At 39.4% G+C, this 24,023-nt stretch overlaps 4 protein-coding genes across 6 annotated transcripts; 2 read left to right on the top strand and 2 right to left on the bottom strand.

Annotated features, from left to right (window-relative positions):
• Positions 1 to 7,097: 7,097 nt before the first annotated feature.
• On the top strand, positions 7,098 to 11,969 carry LOC108597685 (ATP-dependent DNA helicase MPH1). Its single transcript, XM_017984360.1, has 5 exons — positions 7,098 to 7,740; positions 7,802 to 8,473; positions 8,526 to 10,472; positions 10,526 to 10,743; positions 11,507 to 11,969. Exons 1-5 carry the CDS (start codon positions 7,138 to 7,140, stop codon positions 11,826 to 11,828), a joined length of 3,762 nt encoding a protein of 1,253 aa, XP_017839849.1. The 5' UTR covers positions 7,098 to 7,137; the 3' UTR covers positions 11,829 to 11,969.
• A 15-nt stretch (positions 11,970 to 11,984) lies between these two features.
• On the bottom strand, positions 11,985 to 14,697 carry LOC108594712 (tetraspanin-11). The gene is made up of 2 exons (XM_017979850.2): positions 14,641 to 14,697; positions 11,985 to 13,017 (listed from the first exon to the last, which is right to left on the bottom strand). Exons 1-2 carry the CDS (start codon positions 14,695 to 14,697, stop codon positions 11,992 to 11,994), a joined length of 1,083 nt encoding a protein of 360 aa, XP_017835339.1. The 3' UTR covers positions 11,985 to 11,991.
• A 973-nt stretch (positions 14,698 to 15,670) lies between these two features.
• LOC108595245 lies at positions 15,671 to 18,864 on the top strand. Of its 3 annotated transcripts, XM_017980444.1 has the most exons (6): positions 15,671 to 16,837; positions 16,894 to 17,074; positions 17,123 to 17,600; positions 17,650 to 17,835; positions 17,883 to 18,461; positions 18,512 to 18,864. In XM_017980444.1, exons 1-6 carry the CDS (start codon positions 15,713 to 15,715, stop codon positions 18,828 to 18,830), a joined length of 2,868 nt encoding a protein of 955 aa, XP_017835933.1. In that variant the 5' UTR covers positions 15,671 to 15,712; the 3' UTR covers positions 18,831 to 18,864. The 3 variants fall into 3 exon arrangements, with proteins under 3 accessions (XP_017835933.1, XP_017835934.1, XP_017835935.1); XM_017980445.2 differs by lacking the exon at positions 18,512 to 18,864 and having other exon boundaries at positions 17,888 to 18,034; XM_017980446.1 differs by lacking the exons at positions 17,123 to 17,600; positions 17,650 to 17,835; positions 17,883 to 18,461; positions 18,512 to 18,864 and having other exon boundaries at positions 15,671 to 16,838; positions 16,894 to 16,977.
• A 501-nt stretch (positions 18,865 to 19,365) lies between these two features.
• LOC108595330 (putative elongator complex protein 4) lies at positions 19,366 to 21,221 on the bottom strand. The gene is made up of 4 exons (XM_017980550.1): positions 21,001 to 21,221; positions 20,058 to 20,932; positions 19,770 to 20,004; positions 19,366 to 19,710 (listed from the first exon to the last, which is right to left on the bottom strand). The coding sequence occupies exons 1-4, from the start codon at positions 21,149 to 21,151 to the stop codon at positions 19,607 to 19,609; spliced, it is 1,365 nt and encodes a 454-aa protein (XP_017836039.1). The 5' UTR covers positions 21,152 to 21,221; the 3' UTR covers positions 19,366 to 19,606.
• Between the last annotated feature and the right edge of the window lie 2,802 nt (positions 21,222 to 24,023).

The raw sequence follows: 24,023 nt of genomic DNA, 5'->3' as shown, positions 1-24,023 counted from the left end.
TCTAGCAGCGATTTGTTGTCCAGCTCAGGGCCGACGTTTTATAAATTGACTCACATTTATGTTACGCTCTGTTTTCTTTTACATCTTTAAACTAGCTTTTGTTACTGCTATTGGCTGTTGTTGTAATAATTTTCCATAGAAATTGATGTGTGTGGCATTGTCTTCTTCTTCTTCTTCTTGTTGTCAAAGGTATGTGCCACAATTAATTTTATTGACAATTTGACAGCCAGAAAAATGATTATCGTGTATATGCCTAACATAATTATTGATTAAAGGCAGGCAGGCTGCAAATTAAATCAAAGGCCAGCTGCATATTATGAAATAATTCAAATAATAATTTAAAGCAAAATTTAATTGAGTTACCAGCAAGTTACAAATTAATGTAAAAAATGGTAAATAAATTAAATAAAATTATGCTCACAGCCATTTATTAAAGCGTAGCTCTTCTTCTTACGTTCTACAAACAACTTGTGGCTACATTTTTCACTAATTTTTCAAAAAACAAATTGACTGCAGATAAGCAACTCTCTGGGCTACACCCGCGCTCTAAATACCACAGAGCTTACTACACAATGAGCGGCCATTCATCTTTACGTAATTTCAATAAAAAAGAAGAAAAAAAATAAACAAATTGTTTGCTTGAAACAAAAAGCAGCAAAAGTGAAAGTCCAAACCCAACAAAAAATATAAAAAAAAATTAAACATAATTACTATGCAACTCTACAAAGAGTTTAAAATTAATGAATGAATATATAAAGATCTTGCTGCCCAATCTCCTCCAAAATAAAAAGTGAACTTTGACAACAATTGTAGCCGAGCAATACCGAAAACCAGTTTTCTCAATTTAGTTTGCATTTGTCAAGCCAATTTCAAATCGATAAACACACAGAGCAGCAACACAATGTACAGGAAATAATGCTTAGCACATAGAACGCGCTGGATTAAATTTAAATAATTTGTATATAACAAGCAGCAAGGCAAGAGTGAAGCAGCAACGACTATAGCATACACTTTGTATAGAAAAAATTATTGAGTGATATTAAAATAAATATGTCGCCTTTAGCTTTAAAATTTAGCTAACTTGGGCTACTAAATCAAAAGTGTATAAGCTATGAATGAAAAATGGCAACAACAAATTTATGAAAGTGTAAGTAAATTAATTAGATGCATGAAAGACAAATGAAGAAGTCCAAAAAATATGACAGAACCGCCAATAAAATACACTTTGGTATATATATTAAATGAAACTAAAATAAAATGCATTTATTTTTAGTATTTGATTGTGCAAATTACAAATATAAACAACTGTGCCGACTATGGAATACACTTTGCAAATTTTTATGAGCTATAAAATGAATTCCAAAATGAAACTAAAATAAAATATATTTCCTTTTAGTATTTGAGAGAGTGCAAATAACAAAAATAAAAAACCACGACTATGAAATACACTTTAAACTGAATTAAACTAAAATAAAAATTTTTTTATTTATTTGAGAGTGTGTAAATAAAAAAGAACGACAGAACCGACTATGAAATACACTTTGTAAATCAGCTCTAAAATGAATTCCTAAAACAAATATATTTTTTTAATATTTTAGAGAATGTACAAATTAAAAAATTAAACATATAAGACGAATATAAAATACACTTTGGAAATTTTTATATACACTAGAAAGAATTCTTATTAATTGAATCAGTTCAAAATACACAACATAACTAAAAGTTTATAGGCTATAAATAAAAAATTTCCAGACAAAAATTTAAAAATAAATTTATAAAAGTGAAATAGATTAATTAGCTGCATGATAGACTTTGAAGATAAAGTGCGATGCAGTTAAAAATATATAAGGCGTAAATAAATTTAAAGCTATATACGATTTATGTACTTTTTTGATAATACTGAAAGTATTCGAATGAACTCCCGAAACTCTGCATTAAAGTTTGCGCAGCTTCCATAACATATAGAGCAGCAATTTATCGTACGAAAACTGCAAAATACAAAAGTCAATATATATGTTTTACTTAAAAATTCCCACGCTAAACAAACTATAAAGCTTTGCATGTGTGTGTGTGTGCGTGTTTGTGTTTTCACTTGTTTGTTGTTGCTGATTGTGGATTTTTTGTTTTTGGCTTCATTAAAAATGCAATCAGCGCTTGACAAACAATCGAGACCAGTTTTAGTTACACATATAGATATATATATATATATACATATGCTTATAGCTAGTTATAGACAAGACAACAATTGTGCAAAGAGTGCGAGAGAGAGAGAGGGGCAGAGAGTGCGGCCCTAAGTGCTTAGTACTTGAGCTAGAGCTAAATCGGCTCATTTGGCGACAGCCTTGGACCATTGCATAGCTAACGGGCCATGCAAATATATATACTATATATATATTGTAGCTGACGGATGCGCGTGCCAATGGTTTGTAGTAGTTTCTAAAACGTTGCTCAAAAATCTTCTAAGTAAGCGTATTGAAAGAAGCAAAGGCAGAGGCAGAGGCAAAAATAAAATAAAAAGCAAAGCGAGTTTCTTTATGCTCAGTATGTCTATCTATACCTCGAAATTGTAGGTAATACATACAAGTATATATACATGCATGTATAACCATGTGTGTGTGTGTGTGTGTGTGATTTATATTAACCGAAAAATGTACAGAGCAAATGCTGTTGCTGCTGCTGCTGCCAGCGTCGCCGCAACGCACGTTTGATGTTGTAGATACTTTTGTTGTTGTTGTTGCTGGCCAGCCAGCCAAGTGCGAGTGTATCTCGGGCCTCAGCAACGACGCCGACGACGACGCCACTCAGCACGTTCATTATGGCATTTTGTCAGATACAAAATTCAGATTCTCGGGCGCTTCGGCTTGTAGCTTGTGTACACACACACACACATACACACACACACACATATGCATATATATGTATGTGTGTGTATGTTGCTGCTTGCGCGATAAGCATACGGATATGTCAGTTAATTATTTGTTTATATTATGCCTTTTAATTTTTTTCTTTCATTATTATTATTATTTTTGCTTTGAGTCTGTTTTTTTTTTTCCATATGCATATAATATTGATATGAGGCTACGTTTATGCAAGCTTCTGTCTGTGTGTGTGTGTGCATAAAAAATAAACATTTATTATTGCAAGATTTTTCGCTGATTAAAGCAGTTTAAATTGTTTCCAGTAGCTTGCAGCGCGTTTTGAATTTAATATAAATTTTTACTTTATGTAAAGCACTTAAGTTTTATTTTAGCAACAATTTGAGAGGATTAAGCTTTTGCATTTACTCTTTAAATTTTAAATTATTAATTTTAAGCATATTTGAGCAATAATAGATTATTCCAAGATTTTTCGCTGATTAAAGCAGTTTAAATTTTTTCCAGTAGCTCGTTATGAATTTAATATAAATTTAACTTTATGTAAAGCACTTAAGTTAATATTTTAGCAACACTTTAAGCTTTTTGCATTTACTCTACAGATTTCAAATTATTAATTTTAAGCATGTTTAAGCAATAATAAATTTTTGCAAGATTTTTAGCAGTTTAAATTATTTGCTTTGAATTTAATATAAGTTTTACTTAATGCAAAGCACTTAAGTTATTATTTTAGCAACAATTTAAGCTTAAGCAATTTATTGTATTAATTTAAAGCATTAATAGATAAAATTTCGCTGATTAATTTTTTTTCAGTAGCTCGCTGTACGCTTTGAATTTAACATAAATTTTACTTTATGTTTTAAAGCACTTAAATTCTTATTTTAGCTACAATTTGAGCTGTTTAAGCTTTCTTTAGATATTAAATTTTGTATTTCTCTTTGTTAATTCAACAGTTAATCTAATTAATTAAATTTTAATTGCCACAGCAGCAGCAGCGACAAATTTGTTAATTAAAAAATAAATGCTTTGGTTGCATGCAACATTGGCGCACAACAGCTGCTGCCACACGACTGCTGCTGGTGTGTGGCTGCAACAGTTGCCGCTGTTGCAGACGCAGCAGCAAGACCAGGCGATGAGAAAGTGGACGCAAGTTAAAAAGCTGCCAAGCAATATGACGACGATGATGATGTTCAAACCCGTCTGGCTTGCAACATGCATATAAATGCGACGTGCAGCAAGTTGCAACATGCAACTGCAACGACTGTGCGCCTGCTACGAAGCGTGCGCCAAACACCTGGAATGGGGCTACGATTTTCGGGATAGCCAAACTGCACAAACAATTGCAGCCTCACTCTAAGGGCTGCAACTTGTCTTGCAACGCTTGTGTGGCAAGCAAGAGGGATGTTGCATATGGGACGACTGCTGCCGCTGCTGTTGCTGCCACAGCGCGTGAGGGTTCAATGCGCGCTACAAGACTGTGGGAGAGCCAAAGGCAGACAAAAATAAATAAAAAAAAAATAAAATAAAATACAAAGCTTGAGCGCAAACCTGTTTGCTTTGGCCAGCAGCAGCAACAGCAACGGCAGCAGCAGCAACAAGAGCGACAACAGCAGCAGCAGCAGCATTGACCTCAACTGAGTCAACGACAAAATATGCCACCAAGTCTTAAGAGCCGCAGGGATCTCTTCTCTCGTTCGAATAAATGCAAAACATGCTGCGAATTAATTTTACAAATAGAATTGCTTGCCACTAAAGCTTGCAACCAGTTTTGGATTTTCCACCTACATTTGTGTCTTCAGTTTTCTTTTTCGAGCTCTGTGTACTTAATTGGGTCATTCACTTGCCTAACAACAACAACGACAACAACAACAACAACAACTTGGGCTTAGACATATGTATAAACACATGCTTAGAGAAATATTTAGAGCTAGAGCCACACACACTTCCGGCATAAACAAGTCGAAGATGTACAAGAAATGAGCGAGCGAGAGAGAGAGAGAGAGAGCGCAAGCGAGCGAGAGAGCGCCACAGAACGTGCTCAAAGGTTGGGCTTGAAGTTTAACCACAAATTGTAGATTAAATGCTTGTTATTATTTTGAGGAATTTTAATAAATTTAAGCAAAAATTCTTATCTAAAAAGGGAATTTCAAGAAGTTCATAAGTTGATAAAAGAATTTAGCTACTAGCAACAAATTATAAAACATAGCTAAATATTTTTAAATAAATTCTTATTATGCTGTATTTTAAGCCATAAATTAAAATTATATTTTAGCTAACTCAAGTCAAATTATTGCACTGCAATTAATTTAATTTTTAATTTATTATATTTTTTGTTGCAAAATCTTATTTTCCCTTAGCTCAAACCTAGCTCTCTTACTCTCTCGCTCTCAGCAGCAGGATCAAGCAAGGATAAGCTGCAAAAGATAAGCAAACAGCAAACAAGAGAAGCAGCGAGAGCGCGAGCGAGCGAGAGAAGCAACGAGAAAGAGCCAGGCTCAAAAGCAAATAATAATGTTAACCCAAGCAGCAGTAAAAACTCAACCGACAACTTTTTTTTTTTTGTACATTTTTTTTCGTCAGTCAGCAAACAAAGTTGCGACGCTGGCAGCGCAGTCAGCGTCTACAGCAGCGGCAGCAGCATCATCCATCATTTGGTAGCGAGTTGCAAGGCAAGCCTAAGCCTTCAATGAAAAACTCAAGCAATTGTTTCTAGGCAAGAATTTGCAATAACGAGGGTAGCACCAAGGCTACAAAAATATAACTTACATTTAAGCTTAGCAACTCGTGCAGCAACCCTCGCCTGCTTACGATAAGCATATAGTACATTAATCAAGCATATTAGACTTCAACTGCTGTATGATCTATTTTTAGTCTAAGCTAAAAGATATGTAAACCTGCAAAGCTATAGCAACATATCAGCCCCAAGGTCTTATCGTTTGTAGTAGTTTCACATTTAAGGCCGCCCACACTTGATAATTAAATAGCAATAGTAAATTGTTAGAGGCGTGGCCTCTCACTTACCCCAATATATATATATATGCTAAGCGTTAATCCAATTTGATTTGTGCATTAGTTTTTAAACAGTATAATCTCACATAAAAGTGTCGCGTACCAAAAATAACAACTACAAAAGTAAAATTTATTAGATTGCAAACACACACACACACAAATAAAAACAGCAACAACAACAGCAACGCAAGCAGCGCGGAAATCAGTTTAAAAATTGCGGCCGTTTGCTTGCTATGCACGCCTGTGTGTGTGTGTGTGTTTTGTTTTGATTTTCAAACTCACACACACACACACACATATGCATACGCAGCCAACAAGCGCCCAAAGAGTATGAGAGACAAGAGCAGCGACGAGAGCACGCGCAAGCATAGGAGAAGCAATAACAAAAACTAAAAAAAAAAACTGATCGCTGTACAGCATTGTTTTCGTGTTGTTGTTGTTGTTATTTTTATGGCTGCAACATGTTGAATGTTGCATGTAGCACAAACGAATACTCCACAAGTCAAATCATAACGGTAAATGCACAAACACACACTCACACACAAACTCACACTTTTGTCTGCATGTTAATTTATATTCATAAATTTGCCTTTCGTTTAATTAATTAAACACAATTGCAATTGCAATTTGCATTTGGCGGCTGTATTTGCAAACATTTTTTTGTGTTTTATTTTTATAGTAGGAAGACGCGCGCAAAGTTCTAGCAGCAATTTTACATATGCAGTTCAGATAAACTTTCGGCACACTTTAGTTACATTTAAGCACTTTAGTATTAAAAACACGCATTGTTGTTGTTAAAGAGTTAATTTTTAGCATTAGTTAAGCCCGTAAAACTACACGAAATAATAAAAACATTGAGACGAACGTCGTGCGCGTACTTAACACATAAAAGAAAAAGCGGTACTGGTGTGACCGTAGGCAGCGCAAGTAGTAATGGTAGGCGAGTGTGACCGTAGCACGTTAAAGCAAAAATACACAAATCAAGCCTGTGTGCATTTTTTGTTTTGCGTATGCACGTAGATGTTATGTTAAATAATAAGCGCATAGTTACATGTGCTTATAATTAAATAATATAAATAATTTTAATAAAACGTTAATTTTCAAATTTATGCTATAAGCTGTTTGAGCGCCTGCTTATTTGCAAACTTTAACAACACTGCTTGTAACGATAACGATAACTGCGCTCAGCTGTGCGGAGTTCGCAAAAAATCTTTTGTTTTGTTATTATTTTATTTTGTTTACTTGTGTTTAAAACATGAATAATGAGTGGCCGGCAGACTGGAATGCCGACGAGGAGTTTGACGATGCTGATCTGGCCATATTGGACTCACAAACGACAAGAAATGAAGCGAAGCCGGCAGCGCAACAAACGTTTGATGGCGACGTAGATTACGATGGATTTGATGCAGCTGCAGGACATAACTGGCTATATCCCAACAATTTGCCACTGCGCACATATCAGCATAATATAGTGCAGGCAGCGCTTTATCGCAATACGCTGGTGGTGCTGCCCACAGGACTGGGCAAAACATTTATAGCAGCGGTGGTAATGTACAATCTACATCGCTGGTATCCAAAGGGCAAGCTGATATTTATGGCGCCGACGCGACCGCTAGTGTCACAACAAATAGCAGCATGTCAAAAGATAATGCCATTTCCAGCGGAGGATACAGTGGAGCTAACAGGCAGACTGCAGCGCGTGAAGCGCTTGGAACTGTGGCGCAGCAAACGCGTATTCTTTGCCACGCCGCAAGTGGTGCAGTCGGACATAGTGGAGGCGGAGTTTCCCTTTCAACAGATCAAGCTGTTGGTTATAGATGAAGCGCACAGAGCCAAGGGGCGTTATGCCTACACGCAGGTAGGACTAGACTAGACTAAAGTGTCATCAAAGCTGTCATTAACTGTTATATATGGGGCAGGTAACTGAATCATTGATGGCGCGTAATCGCAACTTTCGCGTGCTTGCGCTGTCTGCTACGCCAGGACGGCATGTGGAGGATGTGGCTGCTGTATGTCGCAATTTATACATTTCCCACTTGGAGGTGCGCTGTGACAACTCCATAGATGTGCAGCCCTATACGCATAAGCGGCAGCTACGCACCATAGTGGTGTCACTCAAGGACAATATAAAGGAACCACGCGCACGTTTGCTGCAGCTTATAGATCCGTATCTGCGTCAGCTTATACAAGCGGATGTGCTTAAAGCGCGCGCCAATTTATCACGCGCAGCGCTGCTGCATGAACGCACGCGTTATCAGGAGCGCGCTGCAAATGGACAGCGTCATCCGGAGCATAGTTTAGTGGTCAGCAACTTTGCCATGTGCATAAGCATGTACTATGCGCTGGAGCTGCTGGAGCGGCATGGACTGCGTGTGTTTGTCAACAGCTTTGAGCAGGAGGATAAGTTTGTGCTGCGTGACAATGCGCTGCGTGAGCTGGTGGAGCAAGTGCGTGCGCAGCTGGGCGCTAATCCTTTCGATATTTCCACGCGTCCCATGACTAATGGACAAATAGCGCCCATGCCTGCCAAGCTGGACTTTGGACATCCCAAATATGAACAGGCGCGTGAGGTTATAGTGCAACATTTTGAGGTAAGTTGGCCATAAGCTTTTCTATAAAGTTGCTTATGCTTGTTACTTGCAGCAACACAGCGAAACACGCGCCATAGTGTTCTGTGAATATCGCGAGTCGGTGATGTTGATACAACGTTTGCTGCTGCAACATCGTCCGCTGGTGCGCTCGCGCTGCTTTGTAGGCCAAAGCGCCAATGGCGGCGGCATTTGCGCTTTGACACAAAAGGAACAAATACAAATAATGAATGATTTTCGCAGCGGCGTGCTGAATCTGCTGGTGGCTACTTCCATAGGCGAGGAGGGATTGGATGTAGGCGAGGTGGACTTTATAGTTTGCTTTGACATTTGCAGCTCCAATCCCACGCGCTTTGTGCAGCGCATTGGACGCACGGGCAGACAAAAGAAGGGCGAGGTGGTAATGCTGGTTACAGAAGGACGCGAGCAGCAGCTGCTTAAGGATGTGCTGGCCACTAAGGAGCAAACCAATCGCAAACTGCTGCAGTCTACAGTTATAAAAGCAGCGCTATATGAGCAGGCGCCGCGTCTGGTGCCGCCGCAGTTTCAGCCCAAGTGCGAGCAGCGCTTTATGGAGTCCACTAAGCCAGTTATAAAGTCACCATCGCCCAAGAAGCAAAAGCTGCCAAAGGACTGTCAGGATTTGCGTAAATACTTCAAGCAAAGCGAGGAGCGTTTTCTAAAGAATACGCCTAGTTATGAAGTAGGCGCTGCCTCCCAGCTGCTGCTGCAAAAGGAACTCCAAAGACGCAGCGCAGGCGTGCAAAACTTTTTAGTGGAAACGCAAACAACTGAAGCAGACAATTCCCAACAACGCCTGCGTCAGCTGCTGCGTTTGCTGCAGTCAAACAAACCTTTGGTTGCAGAATCGCAGCGCAGTCAGGATTTGCTTTGCCAGCTGCAGGATAAGCAGCTGCCGCTTGCTTTAAAGCGCGTGCTGTTGCAACATAATGCAAAATTTGTTGCCGAAACGCAGCAGAAAATGCTGCAACAACAGCAGCTGCAGCTGGATGCAGCGCGTCTTAATACGCGGCAGCAACGCACGCGACGCAACTACGAGTTGCTGCTGGAAATATGCCAAGGTGAGCAGGCTTTGGAGCAGCTGCTGTCAGCACAGAGCAGCGCAGAGCCGCAACAACAGCAGCAGCAACAATTTGCAGCAAATTGTGAGCTTATATTTAAAGGACTAAAGCCACAAGATGTTTGCAATGATAATTATGAGCTGCTGCAGCAGCAGTTGGTGCAGCTGGAGCAGCGACAATTGGAGCGCACGCTTAGAGAGCAAGCAGTTGATACTGACAGTGAGCTGGAGCATTCATGGGAGCAGCCTGACGAGCAAAGCGCTTGGCAGCAGTATGAGGAGCAACACTTTGAGCCCATTGCCAGCGCTAGTTCAACGCCGCTGCAAGTAAAATGCACGCCCAATGTGGAGCTTAGCACAAATCTAAGTCGCCTCAACTGTCTTATGCTTGAAGCCAGCACACCCAAGTGCAAGCCCAAGCAGGAAGCGCAAGCTGTAACACCCGAACTGGACTTGGATTTAAATGACTTTTTGGAGCCGCTGCCCGAAGAGCAGCTGCTGCAGTTATCCGCCTGCAAAGAGAATCAAGCGGGCATGTCAACGCCACGCAATAGATCACCCGATCTGTTCGCTGAGGATTGCAGTCTGTCGCCTTGGCAACCTGCAAAGCCCAAAAGTTTAGCTGCCAAGCTGTCAGCCAAGCTGCCAGTTAACAAAACACCCGAGCGCATTAAAGCTGCAACTCAACAACAACAACAACGTTCGCCTAGCATATTCGAAAGCTATTTGCAGCGCATGCGTGGGCGTGGCAAGCTGTCCAAGGAGGCGCAGCAGCTGCATGAGCTTACCAGCAATGCGCAGCAAGAGGATTCGCCGCTGCTGCGTCCCAAGCGCACAGCTAAGCGTAAAATTTGTGATGTAAGCGCGGAGGAGCAGCTGAGCGATGAGCTTGACTACGAGCAAGTGCCTGCCACACAGCTGGTAAGCATAGCTTAAGTTTTTAAGTATTGTTAATAAATATTTGTGTCTTAAAGTTGGAACTTACGCCGCCCAAATGGCCACGACAGCGTCGGCCCAAGCCACGCAACGCTTTTATACTAGACGAAGCTGATCAAAGTGGCTCAGATCATGAGGAAGCAGCTGATGCGGAGAATACCATTGGCTGTTATCTGCACGATTCCGTTGTCGTATCCAGCGATGAGGATCAGCACAATGATACCAACATGCATGCCATTTATCTACAGGGTATAAGGTAAGTAAATCAATTTAATTAAGCCTATTAATAGTGCTGAGTAGTGTAATTATTACTCATAAGATCATATCAGTAAATTGAAATTGATATTATAATTCAATATATCGACGATACTTTGTATGTCAAAAACCAAATTTTACAGGAGAGCGTTTATAATGATTCATTTCTGTTGTAGCCTTGAGTAAAATCAAAGAAGTAACTCATTGTATCTTTATAACTATAGAGAATATCATTCTAATATTTATACAGATTATAAGAGATATGATTTAGAACAAGTTTGCATCAACATCTAAATTTCGAAAAAAAGCGACATACGATAATTTCGCGGAAATGCGTCGATATTGAAAATAAGGCAACTTAATTGTTTAGCTTATTTTCAATTCAGTAATTCAATATCAGTAAATTGAAATTGATGTTATAATTCAATGTATATTAATTGAAAATAAGGCAAATTAATTGTTTAGATTATTTTCAATTATTTCTTATTAACTGAGGTAATTTTAAATTATGTTCGTAGAAATATTAAAATATATATACAACAATAGTGGCTAATAATTTGTCAATTTTTCGTTCAAATAAAATTTTAAATAATCCGTAGATAAAACTCTCAATAATTCGTATTATTTTTAAGCAGTCAAAAAGCTTACAAATAAATAAATGAAAAATAATGCGAGAAAATATTTCACCTGTGCCTGCTATAAATATAATAATTTACCAAAAATGTTACTAGACTTTGATTAATATTTTTACTTTCAATTTACAGAAGTCCCATAAAGCGCGCTGGCGCCTTTAAAATACTCGAGCCACGCACCTACGATGTGTCCCAGATTTACTCACAAGCTGTGGAAGCGGAGCCCTCACAGTATTTGCCCTGCTCGTTTATAGCGGATGAGGAGAGCGCGCTGCTGGAGCAGGCACATGATATAAGCGAGTGTCCTTTGGAGCGTGCAGAGCGCATTTTAAAGGAGCAGCGACGGCAGCGCAAGCGCGACAAAGCCGAAGGCGCAACACAGCCCAAGCGCAGACGCATACAAACTATAGTCGATTCCAGTGATGACGATGATGATATTATAATGCTAGACTAAACTATATATAAAGCAGTGTTTTGATAATTTTAAGTTTATTTTTAAACGCTTAATGTATAAATTAATACTTTGGTGTGCATTGTGTGTGGGCGCAGCCTGTAAATGAAACAATAAATGTACCTTATAGTTTATAAGCTTAACTAGACTGTAGAATGAGTTAAAGTTAAACCAAATAGCTGCGCGTGGGCGTTTGATAGTCGGAGGCAATGGGCTTAAAGCTGGTGTTATGGCGCTGCTTGTAGAGCTCGCGTGGCTGCACATACAACTCCTTGAAGTCCTCGCTGCTAACATGGCGACTGTTTGAGTGCAAGCAGTTGCTGCCACGCAGCTGCACCTCCGATTCGTAAATATTATCCACAAGCATTTGACGCGACTTGGCTGTGGGCTGGCGGCGCACTTTAATGGGCGTGGCGGACTGCAGTCTGGCGCGTCTGCTGGCAATGCCAGTGCAGCTTAATATAATGCCCAATAAAACGCTAAACTCGATGAGCGCTAGAACCAAGCTGGCTATTAAAAAAATGCTGTACTGCTCGCGATACCAAAGCTCCAAGTGACTGAGACAAGAGTCCGCATAGCGCTCACGCTCGTAGATCGCACGCTCCAGCGCTTGACACTGCGTTTCATTCGCAGGCTGTGGATCTAGATAGGCCAGCGCCTGTGGCGCATTCTTCAGCACACAGCAGCTGAGCGGCACTGCCCAATTGCGCTGCCCATAGCTTTGCAGTCGCCACAGCGAATTATCGTAGTCCGCAGCGCTGCGCATGCCACAGCAGCCAAAACGCGTTTGCGCCAAGTCCAGCGCATTGGTAAACTGCTCCTGACCCGGCACGCCATAGTTACGCTGCAGCGCCTTTACCATTAGCTCCTCATCCAAACTTATGCCCAGACAATGCGGCCATAGCGTTATAGCCAAACATATTACCGACTCTGCCAGCAGCAGCACCACCACACATAGAAAATAAACGCTGAGGAAGCAATAGGTGTGCAAACAGCTTGCCCAGAAACCCAGCACTGCCGCCAGCACAGCCAGAAATCCAGCTATAGCCAATCCTAGCGCTATATAGTAAAGCAGCGGCTGCGGCAGCGCGCTCAGTTGCTCGCTGGGCGCTGCCAGCAGCCGTGAGAGCAAAATGCGCTTGTTGTCTGTATAGAGATAACAACCTGATACGATGAGCGCTGTGCCGCAAAGCTGCCGAGAGAGAGAGAGAAAAGCAGAGAGTGTGTTGAGAGAGAGAGAGCGTAGCGTAGCGTTTAATCATTCAACGGAAGTTGTCTCTTTGCCCCTTTCTCTCACGCCTGTACAACTTTTATTACCTGTTGTTTATTATATATATATTTTATAGCTAGTGCCAAGCTGCGCCTGCGCATTGGCAAAAAAAATACTTTTGGGGGGGCCTACGCTCTTTTCCCTGCTATTCAAATGCTTTTGCTCAGCCAAGCAGAACTACAACAAAAATAAACTACAAAAATTATGCTGAAGATCAACAAATGCTGCAAAGCAACAAGTTAAATACTCTAGTTTACTATTAAAAAAAAATAATTTTAAAAATATGTAAATAATAAAAAGCATATTGTACTAAATACCAAAAACAAACTATAAAGGTAATTGTAACAATTATAATTTTTATATCTAAAAAGTACTTACAAAAGTTTTGTTAATTTGTATGAATAATTTAAATAAGCGTTTTAAAAAAATATAATATTTTTAAAAGTACTTTGAGTATTACTGTAAGTACTTTTTCGAATGATAAATAAGTACTTACAAAAGTTTTTAATTTTTTATTAATAATTTAATTACGCGTTTCAAATAGAATACTTTGTACTTTTAACTCTTGTAAGTACTCTTTAGAAAGAATAATAAATAAGCACTTACAAAAGTATTTAAAATAATATGAAAAAAATTAAGAAACTATTGTAAGTACTTATTTATTATTATTTATAAAAAGTAATTACAAAAGTTTTGAAGTTTTTATCAATAATTTAAATATGCGTTTTAAATAGAACATTTCTAAATGAACTTTGAGTACTACTGTAAGTACTTTTTGGAAACAATAATAAATAAGTACTTGCAAAAGTTTTTAAAATAATATTAAAATAATTGAAAAACTGTTGTTACTTTTTATGAATAACTTCAATAATATAATTATTATTTTTAAAAAGTAATAGATAAGAGCTTACAAAAGTTTTTAAAATAATATTTACAAAATTAAAAAACTTTTGTAAGTACTTATTTATTATTCTACTTATTCCTTATTTTTTTTTAAGTAAAAGTTTTGTAAGTACTTATTTATTATTCTTTCTAAAAAGTACTTACAAAAGTATTTATAAGAAAATTAAAACGCTTATAATAATATTAAAATAATTTAAGCACCTTTGTAAGTACTTTTTATGAATAACTGGAATAAATGTTTCTAACTTGCATTAAACTAACAACTTCTATCATATTTAGCTGCCTGTTCCGTTCTAAACTATTCTATACTATTCTATATATTGTCTATGTGGTCATAAAAAAAATGTGAAATTTTTTGTAATTACTTTTTAGGCATAACTTCAGCTTTGTCAGCTTAAAAATGTTTCACAACTACAACAGAATTGTACTGCTAATCTATTTATCTAAGCATTTAAAGCAAAACCACTATAAAGTTTATAATGTCTATATAGTAGTAAATACACTAACAAAAGGTACTGCGTACTGCATCAATTAAAGTTTTACTGCAACAATTTGGAGCACAGTTTGTTAAGAGTTCAACTCAGGTCTAGATTTCACTTTTGTTAAAACGTCTATAACACATTCGAGTATTGGCAAACTTACCAAAAAAAGCAAATTGCAAAAGTTGAGCACAAATTTGTGATTAAAACAACGACCCATGATCGCTGCTGTGTGGGCGTTTAATTAATTAATTGAGTTAAAGCTGTGAATTGAGCAAATAGTAGATGCAGTATAAAGCTTTATCTATGTGGCAGCCACATAGCTTGTAATATAAGAAGATATATATTTAATTTAATTTTTAAAGGTATTTTAAAAGCAGCGCGCGTTGCTTGAGCGTAAAACAATAACTGAATATGCTTTAAACCAAAGCAGAGAAGCGGCAACAAACTGTGGCAAGTTTTGTAATGAGTGCGAGTCTTTCTCTCTCTCTCTCTTTATAGAGCTTCACTCTCTCAGCAGCTGCAGCCAAATGGAACCGCTTGTAAACAATAGTTGAAAGCAAAAAACAACAACAAAAGCGACGAAAATTTAATGCTGGACAACATGTTGCATGGGAAACTTGTTTGCACAGTCTTATCTAGCCAAGAACGAGGGTGGCTTGGCATGTTTTAAATGTAAGCTTATACAAGGGGGCACAACTTTTGTAGCCGCTCTCGACACTGCGCAGAGAATTCTTAGACACGCAGCCAACGTTTAATTTTCTTGTTGACCTGCGCTCATTTATTGCTCCCCCGCTTGCCACTCCCAAGCTCTCTGCGCTCTCTCCTCTCACACACTCTAATTCTCTCGATTAGCATTTTTGGTTAACCCATTGTATTGCACATGGCGCTCGCATTTCCGCTGCCAATGCGCAATTGTGGGCTCCAGGCTTATTGAAATCACTCATTGTGCTTTTGGGGTCAAAGCTAAGAGTAGTGGGTGGCTGGGCAATTAGAAACAGCAGCCGCAACAAATTTGTGGCAGCAGCATAAGTGAGTAATATCTTATCAGCAGCGGGGGTAAGAGTTTTGGGGTTAAGCAGCAAGTTCAATGAACTGTAGCGCGTAAGTTTGAAAGAAATTCAAACAATTTGTCAATCTAAAATTAAAATGACGCATAAATTAGAGAAATTTACTTCAAAAACAAAAACAAATTGTATGAGATATATATTTTGCTAGCTTATAAAAGTATAAAAATGAATATAGAGCTAACTGAAGCTGGCATGGAAAATGGCGAGAATACGGAAATGGATAATATGCTATGCGATTTAATAGACATACATGCGGATAAGGGCAATGAGCAGGCGCTGCGACGAGTACTGGATGCTATATATAAATTATTAAATGGCAAGCAGACGCTACAGTTGAGCACCAAGCTGCTGGACAAGCTTATATCGATTATAGTAGCCGATGAGGCTAATGAATATATAGATGCCAAATATATAGACAAAGTGCTGGATGCAGTGCAGCTGCATGCGCGGCAGTTTCCATGGCCTGGACTGTTGCTGCTGCGCAAGCTTAGCGCTGTATCAATAAGTTCCATGGAGCAGCCCAAGCTGCAGCTGCATCCACATGCAGCACAAATATTGCAGCGACTGCTTGAAGACTTTGTGCGTGAACTGGAGCCAGAGGATGCGTACTGCTTGCAGCTTTTACAAGTAATACAGCAGCTGCTGCAGTCGGAGCTGCAGTGCGATCGCAGCACAGCTTGCGCTATATTTAAAAAACTGCTTGCGCTGCAATCACCACAAATGCAGCCGCTGCTGCAATGTGGCGCTAAACACTGGACTGCTTATATAGCGCTGCTTGAACAACTTGAGCAAGCAGCGCCGCAGTTAGTGCTACCCATGCTAAGCGCGCATTTGAACAGCTTTATGCGCGCTAAGCAGTGCGCTGCTTGGCTTAACTGGCTGCGCATACTGCTTGCAAGACTGCTTGCTACTACGCATGCGCGTGTGCTGCACTGGACTTTGGAGTTTCTACTGCTGCACTGCAGCTTAGCAGATCTTTATGAGCTGCAGCTGCTGCCTGAATTTTTAGCTGCAATAAATCAAACTACGTTGTATGATGTTGAAAACTATTTGCTGCCTGAGCTGCTTGTGCAAACTTTTATACAAAGTTCCCATAACGCACAGCTACTGGAGGCGCTGGTGTTAATGTCCTGGCAAAGCTTGCCGCTGCTGCATTGGCTGCGCTGTCTGCAGCGCAAACAAGTGTTTGTGCATACAAGCGTGCTGCTGCAGCTTGCCGCATGCATACGCGGCATGCCACATGAGAATCTGCGCTATGAAGCGCATCAACGCATTTTTGAGCTTTATGATGTTAAGTTAAATTAGCACTGACTGCAAAACTGCTTAATTTAGCAAATATTTTACAGCTTACCATAAACAATTTAAGCCTGGCTGATTACTTAGCTTTTATTAAAGCGCTGTGCAATAAGCAGGATAATTTTTTCAAGGACTACAAACGCTTGGCGCACAAAATTGACACATGCAGCAACATAGCCGAGCAGCTAAATGTGCATGATTATGATTTATTTGCGCTTATATATGCCAAAGGTAATTAACATATATATAGTATAATATATTAATATTAAGTATACGCAGATATTGATGTTGTTTTAACGCTGTACAAACAATTAAGTGGCTTAGCCAAGTGGCAACATGGCTGCTGGCGTTTATACACATTTTTCTATGTATTGCAACAACAGCAAGACGCGCGCTGCATTGATATACTGGATTACTTTCAATTGGAATATGGTTTACATATAGAACTGCTAATCTATTATGCAAATTTGCAAGATTTACAAGCATTTATCATAGAAAAATTGCATTGCAATACTGAGCAAGAGAAACTATTTGTTATGCATAAAAGCGTTGATTGGTTTATAAGTGTAAAATTCAAGCACTGGTCGCAATTGGCGGAATATGAGCTGCAACCGCTTGAGTTAATAGAACAAGGATCTATGCTGACGGCAATACATTTGGCTACGCTTTTAAAGGATGCGCAGCAGCAGCTGCAAAATGAACGCATACTACAGTCGCTGCTAACTATATACAAACAAGCTCCAGAACAAATTGCAATGTATGTTAACTAATTTACTTAAAGCTTTAACTAAAGTTTTGCGCTACAGTGCTGTGGGCATTGTTAAATATGCGTCAGTTTATTTAGCTGATTTCGAAAGTGAACAAATTTTAGCTGAAGTGCTGGAAGCAAGTCAAAGTCTTTATCCTGCGCTTGTTAATTGTGTGCAGCAAGTGCCCATAACTTTATTAATACGTGGCTTACTCTCTGGCAATGCGCTGCATGCAGAAAAGCGGTAAGTAATCGATACTATCGATAGCTTTTATATATTTTTGATTGCAGCATAGAATACGCTTATCTGGTGGAGCAATACAATTATTATTACACCAGCTGTCGCAGAAGAGATAGCTACATAAAATTTCTTACAGAAGATAAATCTCAAGCATTCGAAGTGCTGGACGAACTTTTATGTCTCAACAACGAACAGTTTGATATGCAAGCTGCTTATGCAGAAAACTCACAAGAACATCGCATTAAGTTGCGTCTATGGCGCGCTTTATTGGCTATAACTAGCAAATGCACAGCATATTGGTCAGCGGGTTTATGCTTAGCCGTACTTAGTCTTAACGAACTGGAGAATATAAAATATATGCAGGAATGTTTGCTGGCGCGTTGTTTGCCCAGCATGGAATGTCTTATTAAATATTTAAAGCAATTGCCTGAGCTTGAGCCAAGTCAGCGCATATCGCTTATAAGCGTAGCTTATATTTATGCCATTACCAGTGTAACTGAGCTAACTTTGGATTCCGCACAATTGTTGCTGCACTTGTTGCTGCCACAGAGCATGCAACAACACGAGCAGCTGCGTAATTTTACACAAATTATTTTATACAAACTGCTGCTGCATTTTCAGGACAATAAGTAGCTGCCTATATGTTAATTTAATTAAATTTAAAGCTTACCTTACACAGCCTCAAGCTTACTGATGCTGCTTGCTTGCTACAAACGCTGGAGCTGAACTTGCCGCAGCTGCAGCTTGAGTATCGACATGAGGCACGTTTGTTGCTGCCACGCATTTGTTTGCATTGTGCTGAGGGCTTGCAGCTTGCCGATTATATTTTGTATATGACAAATGCGCCATGCGATGAATATTTGTTGGACTCACTACGGCGCAGTCTGAAGCTCAAAGCGCGTTTAACCAAATTTCGCAGCGAACTGAGAGACAAAAGTTTCTTGCAACAAAGAGCGTCAAGTGCCAGCTCGCTGCGTCTAAAAGTAAAAGAAAAATAATATTTAATTTCATATTTTATATGCAGCGTAAATAATAATTGCCATATTTTGTATATGCTTTGTTCATTTTATATATAAAGGTTTTGCCTTAGCTATTTAATTATAAACATTGTTTTTTTTCAAGTATTACAAATTGTTTAAATAATTGCAGTTATTTCCATGAGTTGTTTGCTTGTTTAGAAGACAATTGCATCACTGCTTAGTAGCTATCGATAGTATCGATAACATTGCTAGCATTACAACCACACAAAATAAAAATCAAAATTCATTCAAACAATTGTACTTAAGTTGTTGTATAATTGTATAAAAAAAAAACCAATTGTATAAATTCTAAGTTAAACAAATTTCAATGGCTTTCCTGTTATTGTAGCGGCTTTTCATATTTTTTTCGTAATACAATTATATATAACTACATAAAATCTTAAAAAATTTTGTTGTATATCGCATTTCGTGCTTTTTGGAAAAACTAAATTAACAATTGGGCTTTTGTTTTTAACTATATAAATTATAAAAGTTTTTTTTTTGTAAAATCTTGCTTGCTTGTATGTTTTAAATATACGTTTATATTGTAATTGTTTTAGTTGTATATAGGTTTTTGATGCTTTTAGCATGCATTGTGGCCAAAATGTGTGTTCTTTTGATTTTCAGTTGCAACACTTTGGATTTGTTTGTGCCAGCGTGGAGTATAAAGTAAATTTAAAAGAAACAACCAACAAAATGTTTGTGGCAATGGTATAAGGGGGGGTTGTGGGGCCATAATAAAGGCCACATAGGCACTAGAAATCCATGGAGGCATTGGAATTATTTGACGCAGTCGGCATACACTTGGGCATAGACATCATATCTCTAGCTTGAGCAGCATCGGTGCTTTCCTGCAGATCTACAAAAGGCAAGGCAAGGCAATTAATAAACAAATTGTAGTTAAGGCGTTTGGCTAACCTGGCGGCAAGTGCAGCTTTTCAATAACAAACTTCTTTCTGCGCAGCTTGAAGGCCAAATCCGTGGTCTCCGGCATATGCACGGCGAGCGTATTGATGGCGCTCATCTTGCGCAGATGCAGCAGACCGCTGTATTCCTTGAACGCTGCATGCGTTTCACGCTCAGAGCCAGCAAATGATTCCAGCTCAATGGCATAGTCTACCAATTGACGTATTTTGGCCACCAGACTGGCGTCCTGCGTGCAAATCAAACTTTAATATGCGTTTACTTTAAGTTTTAGCTACTTACGTATTTGGCAATCAGATGCATGGGCATGGTGATGAAGCAAACGGCCGTGCAGCTGCGTATGCTGGCGCGCAGTATTGTTAGAAACTTGAGCAAATCCTCGGCAAAGTGATCGTCGTACCACAGCGGTGAGCCCAGCGAGGTGAGACAGACGCGACACAGACTCTTCTGCTGCGTATTGATGCCGGGCGCGAAGCTTTCGTAGCGCAGCAGCTGCTGCAGATCGTTGAGCAGGCGGCCATAGCGTTGATTGTAGAAATATTGTGTTTCCATTGCAGCGGCCACAGATGCTGCTGCTGGCGGCGGTGGCGGAGGTGGTGCTGGCTGTGCGCCAGCTGGCGATGTGCTTGTGGTGCTTGTTGTGGCAGTGCTGCTGTTGTTATTATTGTTAGTAACACTAATGTCGCCATCAGCCTCCACAGTGGAGTTGATGTCCGCCTCACGCTCTAGCGAATTGGAAGAGTTGCTTATATCATCCTCGGCCCATTCCTTTATGTACTCGTTGATCACTCGTTGATCGTTGATGTCTGCCTTATAGTTATCATCCCACACATTGGTTTGCGCCTCACACAGCATCATATAGTCCATTAGCTCCATCAGATTAAAGTGATGGCCTATTTTGGTAGCCTGCTCGGAGTTGACCAGCGGCAAGTCGCTGTAGCGAAACGCAATGCGCAGTCCATTCTTATCCGCCGGCTGTTCGCTCGCCTGCTGCTCCAGCTCCACTTCTTCCTCGCTCAGCGGCTGTGGCAGCCGGCGCAGCATTTCACGCGGCAAGTCATCCAGACTGCCCAGAAATATCTCGTGTTTGCTTAGCACGCCCTCGGCCAAAAAATACTTGGCCAGCACCTTGGCATGTGTCATAAAGCGATCTTCCTCTGTAAAGCGTTCAATAATTGGTTAGCATCGTTGCCCCGTATATTCGCCCCCATTTTCCAACATTTACCTATCAAGCATATTGAGCCTATGGGCAGACCGCCGCCTAAGATTACGTCCAGCGATGGATTGCCGCTGGAGGTAATCACCTGAGCCGTATGCGGACTAGTGCGTGTGCCTCTTATGGGCTTCTGTACGGTTCTTTTGCGAAAACTCGTCATCTCTCACAGTAATTTTGCAATTTCCACACTTTGCGTTACGTTTTTATCAGTTTTCTCGTTCTCTGCCTCAGTGTTGTGCAGCGTGTGCCTTATAAGCAGTGCTGGCATTCTAGCCAGAAGCTTAGCGAATTCTTATTGGCAGCTAGCTTATTTTAGCCAGGGCTAGGCTTCATTTAAATTAGTTTTTATTGCAAGCGCATTTAAATTGTATATTATTATATTATATTAGCTATGCACTATTTTTATATAATTTTATTATTATTTTCATATATAGTTTGCTTATATTTAGCTGTTTTTTGCGTTGCCAGCACTATTGATACATGTGTTGTATCGATACTGCAAATATATCGAGCAGCATTTCGCAGCACTGCTTTTTAGCAAGTACAACAACCTTAGCATGTAACTACATCTTTGCATAGAAATTCAAACTGCATATGTTTTTATTTGTTTTTTTATGCATTTACAGCGCACGCTGCAAGGATGCGCGTAATTATGTTAAGGATATCGGCTGTCCTTATAATTATAGCTTACGTAAACAAGCTGATTGAAATTCTTATAAATTACATAATTGTGTGTGGGTTACCTGCGAAAAGGGTTAGCTAAGGATATTTCCTGGAAACTGAACACACGCAAAATTATGGCGAACGAAGTCAACATGACGATAGCATCGAGCACAGTTAGACAAAAAAGGACACACTGAGGGCCAGACAGGCGACGTCCTTGCTGTCTGCGTGGGAAAGGCAAACAGCAGAAGGACTATAAATAATGTGTGCGCATAAAAGGCTGCACAACAGGACAATGCAGGACAATTATTGATTGTAGCTAACACACACACACACACACACACCTAAAGCGAAATCAGACAGAATTGCAAAACAGGCAACGTGGCAGCCATAAACTGTTGGTCTTGCTCCTTGGCCAAAGGATTGCGTTGTGTAATTTATGTGCAACTGCTGCATAGACTGACCAGCATGCACGCGCAGCTGCCCCGCAGCAGCAGCACCACCCGTTGACTAACAAGACCTCAGATCAGCTTTGAATCCTTTGAAACTGTTTCCATTTTAATTACAAATTTATGTGCCAGAACCAATTGCCTTTGGGCATGGTGCAGGGCGCAGGCGCAGCGCATAGCCAAGCGTTTGACTTTTGTATAATCACAACGCCGCAGCGGCAGGACGAAAGAATCAAGCGCGTCAAGTGAAAGTGTGCGGCCAAACAATAACAACATATGTTGTGGCAAGCAAGCAAACAAGCGTGTGGCAAGCGCGCAAGTGGCACAACAATAAATTTTTTAAATATTTTAAAAAAGTGCGGGGAGCGCAAGCAAGGATATGAAATATAGTTTGCTGCAGCAGCAGCTGACAGGAAGTCAAACGACAAATTAACGCAAGCAACTTTATTTTTATAGTCGTTGACATTGCTTTTAATGAATTTTCTTTCATAAAAATTTGTTGATAGCTAGGATATACTTTAAGCTATAAATAGTGCTTCAAATATTTCCTCATGTTTTACTAAAATTTCATTTGTTAATTTGTAATATTATCTATGAATGTTGTGCGTTCTCTTCAGTTAACTTGAAGCATTTTCTAGTTTATATTTCAGCAGAACTTGTTGTGTATTTTATGCGCTCGACATAGCTTTCAAGTTGAAGGCTAGCGGCGCTACACAGGACACACACACACACACACACACACACACACACATGTGACATAAGCCCATGCTGCTCCATTTGCTAGCTATACATTTTACTCGACAATTTTAAGCTGCGTGTTTTTCACTTTTTTTGCCTCAAATTTTCTTTTATTTTTTTTGCTATTTTTTTGGCATGTACTGGTCGCTAGGATACCCTTTTTGCTTTCAGCCGTCCGTTATTTGATGCCTTGTTAACTTTGCCAACTGTGTAGAGGGGCGTGAGCTTGTTTTTTGTCAGCTGCTCGTTTTGCTTTTAATGAAAAGAAAAGTGGGCTTTCATTTTGTTTTAGATCTTGTTTTTCTATTTTTTTTTGGGTATTTTCTTTCATGTAGCTTGGCAGTTTATTAGCTTCAAGTGTGGGGCAGTTACCTCAACAACCGAAAGCGCCTTTTCCAAGTAATTATCGCCAAGCTTCAAATTCAAATAGTTTAGAGCAGTTGAATTTATCATTTTTCACACGCTTCATTAATTATCCTTGCTGGCACACACTTGACTTGCAGCTGCAACAACTGGCGCTGTCCAGAACAGGAAGTTGCTCCGACTAATCAGCGCTGCTAAATATTTTGAGCTGTGCTCATCATTTGTGCGTCTTCAATTACAACCAAACTATTTATCAAAAGCAGCTATATATATTTTTATGTTTTTAGCGCTGCCAGCTGATTGGCTGTGACCAAAAAAGGGTTAGGCCAACCCTTAGCTCACTCAACCCTTAATTCAAAAGCTTTTCAATGGCCGACTACCAGCTGCGCTTGTTTACCACTCAAGCTTCAAATTTTATTTTTTAGGCTCCCTCTGTTTGTTGCTATTAAACATTTTTTTAGCTGCTTGTTTGTGGTTTGCGGTTTTGCCTGACAAGGACTCGCACTCGTTCTAAGACAGCTTACACCCTTTCCAGGCTTAATCTGTCTTTGTCGGCGTATTTTAGTTTAATCTTCATGTTTTGTAGGTGGTGGCTTAGGATATTGGTCGCACTGCTTGCTTTGATGTTGCAAAGGATTAGGGCGACGGCAGTTTAAGGTTACGCAGCGAGGGAGAGAGAAGAAGAGGAAGGGCAGCAAGGTAATCAAACTGTTGCTTTAGCTAATCCTTAAAAATAGGATGTGCAAATTTTTATATTTATTTTATACTTTAACTTATTTTTTTTATAGCTATTTAATGCATTTAAAAATGTGTTCTATC

Source organism: Drosophila busckii, chromosome 2R (assembly GCF_011750605.1).
Source record: "Drosophila busckii strain San Diego stock center, stock number 13000-0081.31 chromosome 2R, ASM1175060v1, whole genome shotgun sequence".
In the NCBI taxonomy this organism is placed as follows: Eukaryota; Metazoa; Arthropoda; class Insecta; order Diptera; family Drosophilidae; genus Drosophila; species Drosophila busckii.
The sequence above is the reverse complement of the archived record's forward strand: the minus strand, read 5'-3'. Positions and strand labels throughout refer to the sequence as shown.